The following is a 14554-nucleotide window of genomic DNA, read 5'->3' on the forward strand; positions in this document are numbered from 1 at the left end:
ATCAGCTTAGCACCCAGGTGGGAAAGTGCTTAGCACTCAAAGGGTTAAGTGACAGTTTTTGTAGGACGTACTCTGTACATCCTTGGTCGTTAAGGGGTTAAAGAGACATGAAACCCCAAAAATTTATTTCATAATTCAGATAGAGAATAGAAATGTAAACAACATTCTAATTTACTTCTATTATTTAATATGCTTCATTCTTCAGATATCCTTTGTTGAAGAAATAGCAATGCACATGGGTGCCAATCACATGAGTCATCTATGTGCAGTCACCAATCAGCAGCTACTGAGCCTATCTAGATATGCTTTCCAACACAATTGTTTAAAATTGCATTATCTGAATCATGAAAGAACATTTGTGGGTTTCATGTCCCTTTAATATTAACAAGGAAGAAGGTTAGAATGCATCTATTTTATACAGGAAGTAGCCCATAAAAACATAATTTATGCTTACCTGATAAATTTATTTCTCTTGTGGTGTAAACAGTCCACGGATTATCCATTACTTGTGGGATATTCTCCTTCCCAACAGGAAGCTGCAAGAGGATCACCCACAGCAGAGCTGTCTATATAGCTCCTCCCCTAACTGCCACCTCCAGTCATTCGACCGAAGACAAGCAAGAGAAAGGAGAAACTATAGGGTGCAGTGGTGACTGTAGTTTAAAAATAAAATATACCTGCCTTAAAATGACAGGGCGGGCCGTGGACTGGATACACCACAAGATAAATAAATTTATCAGGTAAGCATAAATTATGTTTTCTCTTGTAAGGTGTATCCAGTCCACGGATCATCCATTACTTGTGGGATACCAATACCAAAGCTAAAGTACACGGATGAAGGGAGGGACAAGGCAGGTACTTAAACGGAAGGTACCACTGCCTGTAAAACCTTTCTCCCAAAAATAGCCTCCGAAGAAGCAAAAGTATCAAATTTATAGAACTTTGAAAAAGTATGAAGCGAAGACCAAGTCTTCAACAGAAGCCTCATTTTTAAAAGCCCATGTGGAAGCCACAGCTCTAGTAGAATGAGCTGTAATCCTTTCAGGAGGCTGCTGGCCAGCAGTCTCATAAGCTAAGCGTATTATACTTCTTAGCCAAAACGAAAGAGAAGTTGCCGAAGCCTTTTGGCCTCTCCTCTGTCCAGAGTAGACAACAAACAAAGCAGATGTTTGACGAAAATCTTTAGTAGCTTGTAAATAAAACTTTAAAGCACGAACCACGTCAATATTGTGAAATAGACGTTCCTTCTTTGAAGAAGGATTAGGACACAATGACGGAACAACAATCTCCTGATTGATATTCTTATTAGATACCACCTTAGGTAAAAACCCAGGTTTGGTACGCAAAACTACCTTATCTGCATGGAAGATCAGATAAGGGGAATCACACTGTAAGGCAGATAACTCGGAAACTCTACGAGCCGAGGAAATAGCTACCAAAAACAGAACCTTCCAAGATAAAAGCTTGATATCTATGGAATGAAGAGGTTCAAATGGAACCCCTTGAAGAACTTTAAGAACCAAATTTAAACTCCATGGTGGAGCAACTGGTTTAAACACAGGCTTGATTCTAACTAAAGCCTGACAAAACGCCTGAACGTCTGGAACATCCGCCAGACGCTTGTGCAAAAGAATAGACAGAGCAGAAATCTGTCCCTTTAAGGAACTAGCTGACAATCCTTTTTCCAATCCTTCTTGGAGAAAAGATAATATCCTGGGAATCCTGACTTTACTCCATGAGTAACCCTTGGATTCACACCAATAAAGATATCTACGCCATATCTTATGATAGATTTTCCTGGTGACAGGCTTTCGTGCCTGAATTAAGGTATCAATGACTGACTCTGAGAAGCCACGCTTTGATAAAATCAAGCGTTCAATCTCCAGGCAGTCAGTCTCAGAGAAATTAGATTTGGATGGTTGAAAGGACCCTGAAGTAGAAGGTCCTGTCTCAGAGGCAGAGTCCATGGTGGAAAGGATGACATGTCCACCAGATCTGCATACCAAGTCCTGCGTGGCCACACGGGAGCTATTAAAATCACTGATGCTCTCTCCTGCTTGATTTTGGCAATCAGACGAGGGAGCAGAGGAAACGGTGGAAACACATAAGCCAGGTTGAAGGACCAAGGCGCTGCTAGAGCATCTATCAGCGTTGCCTTGGGATCCCTGGACCTGGATCCGTAACAAGGAAGTTTGGCGTTCTGGCGAGACGCCATGAGATCCAGTTCTGGTTTGCCCCAACTTTGAACCAATTATGCAAACACCTCCGGATGGAGTTCCCACTCCCCTGGATGAAAAGTCTGTCGACTTAGAAAATCCGCCTCCCAGTTCTCTACACCTGGGATATGGATAGCTGATAGGTGGCAAGAGTGAATCTCTGCCCAACTAATTATCTTTGAAACTTCCAACATCGCTAGGGAACTCCTTGTTCCCCCTTGATGGTTGATGTAAGCCACAGTCGTGATGTTGTCCGACTGAAATCTGATGAACCTCATTGTCGCTAGCTGAGGCCAAGCCTGAAGAGCACTGAATATCGCTCTTAGTTCCAGAATGTTTATCGGAAGGAGGGTCTCCTCCTGAGTCCACGACCCCTGAGCCTTCAGGGAGTTCCAGACTGCCCCCCCCAGCCTAGAAGGCTGGCATCTGTCGTTACTATTGTCCAATCTGGCCTGCGAAAGGTCATACCTTTGGACAGATGGACCCGAGATAGCCACCAGAGAAGAGAATCCCTGGTCTCTTGATCCAGATTTAGTAGAGGGGACAAATCTGGGTAATCCCCATTCCACTGACTGAGCATGCAGAGTTGCAGCGGTCTGAGATGTAGGCGGGCAAACAGCACTATGTCCATTGCCGCTACCATTAAGCCGATTACTTCCATACACTGAGCCACCGAAGGGCGAGAGGTAGAATAAAGAACACGGCAAGAATTTAGAAGTTTTGATAACCTGGTCTCTGTCAGGTAAATCCTCATTTCTACAGAATCTATCAGAGTTCCCAGAAAGGAAACTCTTGTGAGAGGGGATAGAGAACTCTTCTCTTCGTTCACTTTCCACCCATGCAACCTCAGAAATGCCAGAACTATGTCCGTAGGAGACTTGGTAATTTGGAAATATGACGCCTGTATCAGAATGTCGTCTAAATATGGGGCCACTGCTATGCCCCGCGGCCTTAGGACCGCCAGAAGTGACCCCAGAACCTTTGTAAAGATTCTTGGAGCTGTAGCTAACCCAAAGGGAAGAGCTACAAACTGGTAATGCCTGTCCAGGAAGGCAAACCTGAGAAACCGATGATGATCTTTGTGTATCGGAATGTGAAGATAAGCATCCTTTAAATCCACTGTAGTCATGTATTGACCCTCCTGTATCATAGGTAGGATGGTACGAATAGTCTCCATCTTGAATGATGGGACCCTGAGAAATTTGTTTAGGATCTTGAGATCTAAGATTGGTCTAAAGGTTCCCTCTTTCTTGGGAACCACAAACAGATTTGAATAGAAGCCTTGTCCCTGTTCCTCCTTTGGAAATGGATGGATCACTCCCATAACTTGGAGGTCTTGAACACAATGTAAGAATGCCTCTCTCTTTATCTGGTTTGCAGATAATTGTGAAAGGTGAAATCTCCCTTTTGGAGGGGAAGCTTTGAAGTCCAGAAGATATCCCTGGGATACAATTTCAAACGCCCAGGGATCCTGGACATCTCTTGCCTAAGCCTGGGCGAAGAGAGAAAGTCTGCCTCCTACTAGATCCGTTAACGGATCGGGGGCCAATCCTTCATGCTGTCTTAGAGGCAGCAGAAGGCTTCTTGGCCTGCTTACCTTTGTTCCAAGCCTGGTTAGGTCTCCAGACCGACTTGGACTGGGCAAAAGTTCCCTCTTGTTTTGTATTAGAGGAAGTTGATGCCGCGCTCGTCTTAAAGTTTCGAAAGGCACGAAAATAAGTCTGTTTGGCCCTTGATTTGTTAGACCTATCCTGAGGAAGGGCATGACCTTTTCTTCCAGTGATATCAGAAATGATCTCTTTCAAACCAGGCCCGAATAGGGTCTGCCCCTTGAAGGGAATATTAAGAAGCTTAGACTTTGAAGTAACGTCAGCTGACCATGATTTAAGCCATAGCACCCTACACGCCTGAATAGCAAAACCAGAATTCTTAGCCGTTAGTTTAGTCAAATGAACAATGGCATCAGAAACAAATGAATTGGCTAGCTTAAGTGCTCTAAGCTTGTCAAGTATATCGTCCAATGGGGTCTCTACCTGTAAAGCCTCTTCCAGAGACTCAAACCAGAAGGCCGCCACAGCAGTGACCGAGGCAATGCATGCAAGAGGCTGTAGAATAAAACCTTGTTGAATAAACATTTTCTTAAGGTAACCCTCTAACTTTTTATCCATTGGATCTAAGAAAGCACAACTGTCCTCGACAGGGATAGTAGTACGCTTAGCTAGGGTAGAAACTGCTCCCTCCACCTTAGGGACCGTTTGCCATAAGTCCTGTGTGGCGGCATCTATTGGAAACAATTTCTTAAAAATAGGAGGGGGAAAGAACGGTACACCTAGTCTATCCCATTCCTTAGTAACAATTTCTGAAAACCTTTTAGGTATTGGAAAAACATCAGTGTAAACAGGCACTGCATAGTATTTATCCAATCTGCACAATTTCTCTGGCACTGAAATAGTATCACAGTCATTCAGAGCAGCTAAAACCTCCCTGAGCAACACGCGGAGGTGTTCAAGCTTAAATTTAAATGTTGACATATCAGAATCAGGTTGAAGCCTCTTCCCTGAGTCAGAAAAATCACCCACAGAAAGAAGCTCTCCTTCCTCAGCTTCTGCATATTGTGAGGGGGTATCAGACATAGCTACTAAAGCGTCAGTACGCTCTGTATTTCTTCTAACCCCAGAGCTGTCTCGCTTTCCTCGTAACCCAGGTAGTCTGGATAATACCGCTGACAGTGTATTATCCATGACTGCCGCCATGTCTTGTAAAGTAAACGCCATGGGCGCGCTAGATGTACTTGGCGCCTCTTGAGCATGAGTCCCTTGAGCGGGAGTCAAAGGTTCTGACACATGGGGCGAGTTAGTCGGCATAACTTCCCCCTTGTCAGATTTCTCTGGTGATAAATCTTTTAAAGACAGAATATGGTCTTTAGAACTTAAAGTGAAATCAGTACATTTGGTACACATTCTAAGAGGGGGTTCCACCATGGCTTCTAAACATAATGAACAAGGAGTTTCCTCTATGTCAGACATGTTTAAACAGACTAGCAATGAGACCAGCAAGCTTGGAAAACACTTTACAGAAAGTTAACAAGCAAAAAATAAAAACGGTACTGTGCCTTTAAGAGAAATAAAAAAAGGTCAGAATTTGAAAAACAGTGAAAAAAGGCAGTAAATCAAACGAAATTTTTACAGTGTGTATAATAGGCTAACAGAGCATTGCACCCACTTGCAAATGGATGATTAACCCCTTAGTTTCCAAAACGGATCAAAAAAACGAAATAGATGTTTTTTTAACAGTCACAACAAATTGCCACAGCTCTGCTGTGGCCCTACCTTGCCATACAAACGACTTTGGAAAGCACCAAAACCCTTCAGAGAGGTCCTAAGCATTCATGGAACTCTTTCAGGGAAACTGGATGTCTCAGTCTGCAAAAGCTGATGCGCATTTAGGCGCAAAATTAGGCCCCTCCCACTCATGTCTACACAGTGAGAGGCCTAACAAAACTATCCCTAGGCAAATTTTAGCCAGCCATGAAGAAAAAACTGGGCCCCAATAAAGTCTTATCACCAAAAAGCATATAAAAAAACGTTTATGCAATCCCAGCAAACGTTTTATATTACAGTAATTGAAAAAATAATAAGAGTATTACCTCTAACAGTAAGCATGATACTAGTCGTTATTAAATCACTGTAATCAGGCTTACCTTAAATAAATTCGGTATCAACAGCATTTTCTAGCATATACATTTCTCTAGAAAAATTTAGACTGCACATACCTCATAGCAGGATACCCTGCACGCCATTCCCCAAGCTGAAGTTACCTCTCTCTTCAGTTATGTGTGAGAACAGCAATGGATCTTAGTTACAACCTGCTAAGATCATTAGAGACCACAGGCAGACTCTTCTTCTATTTTCTGCCTGAGACCAAAATAGTACAACTCCGGTACCATTTAAAAATAACAAACTTTTGAATTGAAGTAAAACAACTAAATTACACCACATCTCTCTAACTGCTTCCATGCTTGTCGAGAGCTGCAAGAGAATGACTGGAGGTGGCAGTTAGGGGAGGAGCTATATAGACAGCTCTGCTGTGGGTGATCCTCTTGCAGCTTCCTGTTGGGAAGGAGAATATCCCACAAGTAATGGATGATCCGTGGACTGGATACACCTTACAAGAGAAATATAAGTCTTTCTAGCTGTGTTTACACAGGCCCTGTACACATTGGCACTGGAATCTCAGGGACAGATTAACTATGTGCCTTCTTATGCATCAGAGTTCCCTTGGGACTTCTATATACACACAACTTTCCATACCCAGGGAAATAACATTATAAACTAGGTCACACATAATTCACAAACTGAGTTTGACATAATTTACATTTGTTCATCTTATTTGCCAGGTAAAATGCAATAAAGATGACATTTAATTAAGGCCTCTTCTCACCAGACCACAAGGAAGCTTTGACCAAAATGTAAGGGAATGGAGATTCTCTACAAAATGCCATGGGTAATCAGAAAGGCCGCTGGGGGGGGGGGGGGGGTAAGTGGATTTCTTGGAAGAGGGGGGGTTGCTAAAAGGGTTACACTGGTCTTATGTGGCTGGGAAGATCATAATTGATACTCTACATTACTGTATAATATATATTTGTAGCTGAGAAAAGTGATTTCCCACTAGTCTGCAAGTGTCTGACAGAAGAGGAATGAGAAATATCTATAAAGCAAATTTGCTATTTGCCTTTAAAGGACCACTCAATGCAGTAGAATTGCATAATTAACACGTACATAATAAAAATACAATGATTTAATACCTACTCTGAATTTCAAATAACCAGTAGATTTTTTTCTGACAAATTATTTTTTTCTCCCATTTTACGGCCCCCTGTATCATATGACAGACATCAGCCAATTACAGACTAGTATACAGACTTGTGCACATGCTCAGCAGGAACTTGTTCCCCCAAAAACGTGAATATAAAAAGACTGTGCAAATTTGATAATAGAAGTAAATTTGAAAGTGTCTTAAAACTGCATGTTGTATCTGAATCATAAAAGTTTATTTTGACTTGCGTGTCCCTTTAAGCAAGCTCTTTAAAAATCAAACAACTAATTTATAAATAGTCAATATAACCAAGGTTATTGGCTTTATCATCAATGCCTAAAGGCCCCATAAATCTAGTTTTACACTACATACACAAAATCTTACAAGTGGAGCACAAAATTGAGCTAATGCGAGATATTTGCGCTCCACTTGTAATACTAGCGCATGCAAATGTGTGCTGGTAATTGAAGTCCCCCGCACACATAGAGTGCGCATCCATAAGCCCCAATGGAAGCCTCGTTCTCATGCCGCATGACACACAGCATGAGACCCAAGCGCAGTGAAGGGGGTAAGTCACTCAGCAATAGGCAGCAGTTTTAATATATTTACAGTGAACACACAGTTCCCATAGATTGCAATGCAAAGACACTTTCAGTGCTGTTTTTTTTAAAAAAAACACCCCACCGCCACAAACTTTAGCCCCCAAAAACTGCATAGTGCAGTTTTTTTTTTTTAATTAAAAAAAATATATATACCTCTTAAAAAAACAAAAAAAACCCTAAACTATAGTTTAATTTATGGCTAATTGGGGCTCCACTTGTAATTTGGCCCTTAGTTGTTTACCAGATCTATAAAACTGTAAATTATGTCCGACAAGCAGGTTTTATAATGTTCTATAAATTAAAGGTGTCTATTTTCCAAGAATGAACATATTTAGCAATGATCAATGAATGTCAAGTGTTTGATCCCATTTAAAACAAACCTTCTAACCTCATTGCATTATACAAACCTCATCAAAGTCAGCGATAATCTCATTGAGCAGACGCAGACACTCCACACCCTCGTTGTTGGCCTCTAACTCAACGTAGAACTCAGAGAAATTGCTAATGGAGGCAAACATAACCGCCACACACTCGCACGACTGATAGTATAATTCATCGTTTCTATGCTCTCTGGCAAGAAAATGGGCAGCCACATCTTTTGGAAGGATGTTATGCAATAAACGCCTATTGTAAGCTTGCAATTCTTCCATGTCCTCCTTCTCGCCTGTTGCCTGAAACGGAAATTGAAGAAAGATGTAATGAATCAGTGGTTCATGTGTTAGGTTCCCACAGAGAAACATTTCCACTTCATGTAAACACAAAATGTGTTGTTAACTGTAAACAGAATGTGAGCTCTTTACACTGTTTTATGCACTTTTAGTTAATTTACAGAAACAAAAACCCAATTTAACTGCAGCTAAGATTCACTGAGCTTCACGTAACTGCAGGAGGTTAAACATAAATATTACTTTATGTTCCACACAATGTGATAAATTTGCTCAGGCAGTTACCGTAGATTCATTACAAATCATGTATTGATCAGTCTGGATCTTAACAGGAATCTGAAATCACTAAGGGCTAGATTACAAGTGGAACGCTATTTATCACTCCCACTCCAAATCCGCTAGATGTAAGCTTTTTTTCCGCGTCAGGTTACAAGTTGAAAGTTAAAAGTTTTCGCTTGCAGTCTAACCCGACAAATGTCCAATATCGTATTCCCCCATTGAAGCCAACGGAGCAAGAAAAGTGGGGAAAAAAACTCCCTACTTGCATGCAAACCTGATTGCATTTTCTCAAGTGCTCTAACTGGACATGAAAATATTAATATTTCACATTCCAATGTTCTTCATATAGCAGAATATGTTCTATTTATTCAGAAATACATATTTCTATATATATATATATATATATATATATATATATGATGGTATTTTGGTAAAATATCTATCTCTCTCTCTCTCTCTCTCTCTCTCTCTCTCTCTCTCTCTATATATATATATATATATATATATATATATATATATATATATATATATAGATGATTATATATAGGTATAGATATATACAGATATATGTGGGAATATTTATTTAAAAATATATAGAACATATTTTGCTATGTGCAGAACATTAGAATGTGAAATATTTAAAGTAAATACACATAAATTATTAAATATGAAAATTGCATAAATATGCTTTTACATGTTTTCATTTACTTGACTGTAAAGGACTCCAATGCACTTCTATATATGTGTACATATGTATTTAAAGTGAAGGTCATGTCCGGGTGACTCGCTCACGCCAATCTGCAGCTGATTAGAAATTATGTTTATGTTCATTCATCATTTTGCATACTTTTGAATCCTACAGTCAATATTTTATTTTCTATTCATCCCCTGTTACACTTTCTTAGCCCGCCATCTTCGTTACATTGATTGACAGCAATGTAAGTTTAAATTCTCCAATGTCTGTTTCCACGCCAGGGCATTCAGCCCCTTTTTTGCAACGTCATCATCAAGTTATGCGCATGCGTTAGTCCCTCAATAGTGTCATACATCTGTCATGCTCGTTCATGAGATGCACATGCGTATTCCGCCTCCTGCTTGTTAATTGGCTACATATTTTTACTCCGACCGATCGTGCTACAAGTTACAGCAATCTTTTGATAACTCTTCTGTAATCATGTTTGCCGATTGCCAATATGGAATATGCCCTGAATATTTGAACTTATAATTTATCAATAACTCTTTGATCGCATTTGACGCATGCGCGATTCGGCTGCACATACGCATGCGCAGTTTGTTGGTAATATTGTGCACAAGCTTTTGACAGACACTACTGAAGAATAAGGAAGTGGTTGAGGGGAGGAGTCGGACTGCAAACGGAGAGTATTATAATATATAATTTTTTTATAAAATGTAAAGACAAATATAAAGTTAGCGACTAGAATGCTGATATGTTATTCAATAGATGTCAGTAGTCCATTGGCCTGAAAGTGACCTTCACTTTAAGTGTTTAAATGTGTATATATGTCTCTAAAGTCATATATACACATATAAATACATACATATATATGTACACACATATAAACATATATATAGTATATAAAACCTGAGACCTCATATCTGAGCCCTTATAAATTTTTAAAGCAATTTTTTTTCTTATTATTATTTTATTAGATAGTATTATCATGAGTGTAAATGTAGTTTTTAATGTAACTTTGATGTGTTTTGTAACACTTTTTAATCGAGCGTAACAGTTAATCCTGACGCGCTTTAGCTTCAATTGCGCTCAATCGATCACATTTACTTTCAACTTGTAACACATGCGTGACATTCGACGCATGCAAACAGCTGCGATAAACTCAATATCCCTTGCGTGCAACTGTTGCAGCACAATATCTTGAGCCGGCCCTGCATGTCCTTCACAACATCCCTGTAGATATCATATCTGAGTGAGAGGATTATTTCCAATTGCCATAAGTTTGGTAAAAAAAAATGCAGGAAACATCTGAATCATTAAGCAAAACCCTAACATTACATTAAATACAATGGGCTCGATTTATCAAGCCTTGTTAGACAGGAGCGTACATATGCGTCCCTTTCCTTCCCAGCGCTTTTTAAAAAACATACTTAGAAGCTCCCAATTTAGCACTGTTGATGATGTTAGGCTGAAACACCCAGTGAAAGGGGCTGATAAAGCAGGGAGAGCAGACACTCCCCAACTCCCCCCTTCCCCTGCATATGAAAAGAACCATTACATAAACAGGGTCAAGCAGGATTCTATAGACATCAGTAATTATCTGATACTTTGAGGCTTGGTTAGGAGTCTGAAAATTAGCACAATGTTATATAAAAATAAGCAAAACTATACATTTTTACAAAAACACTCCCAGATGGGCTATAAAAATGCAAAGAAGAATCTAGTGTACAGTGTCACTTTAAAGGGATATAAAACAGTCTGCTTCATTTCAAAAAGGATTTTACCTTTTATTTATTTTTAAAGGAACATAAAACAAGTTGGGATAGAGACAAAATATAATATGTACTTTATTTACTTTACTTGCACATTTATATTGCAGTGCCTCGCCATTAACCCTTTCTTTTGTTTCCAAACTGTACAGCTCTAACTCCTCCCACACAACTCTTTTTAGGGCTGCATCTATAGCCACCTTTGATTTGGTAGAATGCAATACTTTTTTATTGTTTAAAAAGATAGATAATCCCATTCCCTAGTTTTGCATAACCAATACAGTTATATAAATACACATTTTACCTCTGTGATTACCTTGTATCTAAGCCTCTGCAAACTGCCCCCTTATTTCAGTTCTTTTGACAGACATCTATTTTAGCCAATCAGAGCTGGCTCACTGGAACTCCACGTGCGTGAGCACAGTGCTAACTATATGACACACATGAACTAACACCCTCTAGTGATGAAAAACTGTCAAAATGCCCTGAGAGAAGAGGCGGCCTTCAAGGGCTTAGAAATTAGCATATGAACCTCCTAGGTTTAGCTTTTAACTAAGAATACCAAGAGAACAAAGCAAAATTGGTGCTAAAATTAAATTGGAAAATTGTTTAAAATTATATTCTCTATCTGAATCATGAAAGTTTATTTTGGACTAGACTGTCCCTTTAAAACTCATTATCTACTGGTGCATGCCTAGAAGCAAATAAGCTGCTGTGAACTCAGTTGAAATACAATGCCAGTGTTTCTGATGCTAAACACTGATAAGAGGGGGGTGGATCAAACTACTCCAGATAGCATGGATATGTAACTAATTTTCCTTATTTTTGAATACAGTCATACAGTCATATAAGCAACAACACAGTTTTTCTCCATACCTGCAGTTTCCATAGGAAGTCCAGTCGAGCTGTGGACTCCACCTGCTGAGCATGGAGATACAGAGCCAGAACGAACACAGTCAAGATGACAGGAGTCACATACTTCAGAGGTATCTTACTACTGGGCACACTACAGGAAAACAAGAAACATATTATTATATCTAGAATACCAACAACATGGCTCCATCTTTACCCGGTAGCTAATCTTTCATATTGCATTGGATTATTATAGGATATGTCAATACTTTGTCCCCTGAAATCACAAATGAAGAAAATAGTGACATAGTGATTTCCCTTACTTCTTTGAGGACAGCATTGGAATCTAACTTTGTGTCATCATTGGGTTACCATGCACAGCTCTCTCGCATCCACTCCTTGACCCTGCACAGCTAGTAGGGCTGAAGGTAAGGTCCATATGGGCACAACATTGGAATAACAGAATTTATGTTTACCTGATAAATTTCTTTCTCCAACGGTGTGTCCGGTCCACGGCGTCATCCTTACTTGTGGGAATATTCTCTTCCCCAACAGGAAATGGCAAAGAGCCCAGCAAAGCTGGTCACATGATCCCTCCTAGGCTCCGCCTACCCCAGTCATTCGACCGACGTTAAGGAGGAATATTTGCATAGGAGAAACCATATGGTACCGTGGTGACTGTAGTTAAAGAAAATAAAATATCAGACCTGATTAAAAAAAAAAAACCAGGGCGGGCCGTGGACCGGACACACCGTTGGAGAAAGAAATTTATCAGGTAAACATAAATTCTGTTTTCTCCAACATAGGTGTGTCCGGTCCACGGCGTCATCCTTACTTGTGGGAACCAATACCAAAGCTTTAGGACACGGATGAAGGGAGGGAGCAAATCAGGTCACCTAAATGGAAGGCACCACGGCTTGCAAAACCTTTCTCCCAAAAATAGCCTCAGAAGAAGCAAAAGTATCAAACTTGTAAAATTTGGTAAAAGTGTGCAGTGAAGACCAAGTCGCTGCCCTACATATCTGATCAACAGAAGCCTCGTTCTTGAAGGCCCATGTGGAAGCCACAGCCCTAGTGGAATGAGCTGTGATTCTTTCGGGAGGCTGCCGTCCGGCAGTCTCGTAAGCCAATCTGATGATGCTTTTAATCCAAAAGGAGAGAGAGGTAGAAGTTGCTTTTTGACCTCTCCTTTTACCTGAATAAACAACAAACAAGGAAGATGTTTGTCTAAAATCCTTTGTAGCATCTAAATAGAATTTCAGAGCGCGAACAACATCCAAATTGTGCAACAAACGTTCCTTCTTTGAAACTGGTTTTGGACACAGAGAAGGTACGATAATCTCCTGGTTAATGTTTTTGTTAGAAACAACTTTTGGAAGAAAACCAGGTTTAGTACGTAAAACCACCTTATCTGCATGGAACACCAGATAAGGAGGAGAACACTGCAGAGCAGATAATTCTGAGACTCTTCTAGCAGAAGAAATCGCAACCAAAAACAAAACTTTCCAAGATAATAACTTAATATCAACGGAATGTAAGGGTTCAAACGGAACCCCCTGAAGAACTGAAAGAACTAAATTGAGACTCCAAGGAGGAGTCAAAGGTTTGTAAACAGGCTTGATTCTAACCAGAGCCTGAACAAAGGCTTGAACATCTGGCACAGCTGCCAGCTTTTTGTGAAGTAATACCGACAAGGCAGAAATCTGTCCCTTCAGGGAACTTGCAGATAATCCTTTTTCCAATCCTTCTTGAAGGAAGGATAGAATCCTAGGAATCTTAACCTTGTCCCAAGGGAATCCTTTAGATTCACACCAACAGATATATTTTTTCCAAATTTTGTGGTAAATCTTTCTAGTCACAGGCTTTCTGGCCTGAACAAGAGTATCGATAACAGAATCTGAGAATCCTCGCTTCGATAAAATCAAGCGTTCAATCTCCAAGCAGTCAGCTGGAGTGAAACCAGATTCGGATGTTCGAACGGACCCTGAACAAGAAGGTCTCGTCTCAAAGGTAGCTTCCAAGGTGGAGCCGATGACATATTCACCAGATCTGCATACCAAGTCCTGCGTGGCCACGCAGGAGCTATCAAGATCACCGACGCCCTCTCCTGCTTGATCCTGGCTATCAGCCTGGGGATGAGAGGAAATGGCGGGAACACATAAGCTAGTTTGAAGGTCCAAGGTGCTACTAGTGCATCCACTAGAGCCGCCTTGGGATCCCTGGATCTGGCCCCGTAGCAAGGAACTTTGAAGTTCTGACGAGAGGCCATCAGATCCATGTCTGGAATGCCCCACAGGTGAGTGACTTGGGCAAAGATTTCCGGATGGAGTTCCCACTCCCCCGGATGCAATGTCTGCCGACTCAGAAAATCCGCTTCCCAATTTTCCACTCCTGGGATGTGGATAGCAGACAGGTGGCAGGAGTGAGACTCCGCCCAAAGAATAATTTTGGTTACTTCTTCCATCGCTAGGGAACTCCTTGTTCCCCCCTGATGGTTGATGTACGCAACAGTCGTCATGTTGTCTGATTGAAACCGTATGAACCTGGTCCTCGCAAGCTGGGGCCAGGCCTGGAGAGCATTGAATATCGCTCTCAGTTCCAGAATATTTATCGGTAGAAGAGATTCTTCCCGAGACCAAAGACCCTGAGCTTTCAGGGATCC

General features: G+C 40.7%; 1 protein-coding gene across 4 annotated transcripts in view; it reads right to left on the reverse strand.

The window, feature by feature from the left end:
- Positions 1-14554, reverse strand: part of ADCY6 (adenylate cyclase 6) — a 591281-nt gene that overhangs the window by 30048 nt on the left and 546679 nt on the right. For all 4 annotated transcript variants that reach the window (XM_053708058.1, XM_053708057.1, XM_053708056.1 and 1 more), the window contains exons 19-20: positions 11917-12046; positions 8041-8304 (exon numbers count right to left, since the gene is read on the reverse strand). In XM_053708058.1, the coding sequence (XP_053564033.1) occupies positions 8041-8304; positions 11917-12046 (394 nt within the window). The remainder of the gene's footprint in view (positions 1-8040; positions 8305-11916; positions 12047-14554) is intronic.

The sequence above is a fragment of the Bombina bombina genome, chromosome 3 (assembly GCF_027579735.1).
Source record: "Bombina bombina isolate aBomBom1 chromosome 3, aBomBom1.pri, whole genome shotgun sequence".
In the NCBI taxonomy this organism is placed as follows: domain Eukaryota; kingdom Metazoa; phylum Chordata; class Amphibia; order Anura; family Bombinatoridae; genus Bombina; species Bombina bombina.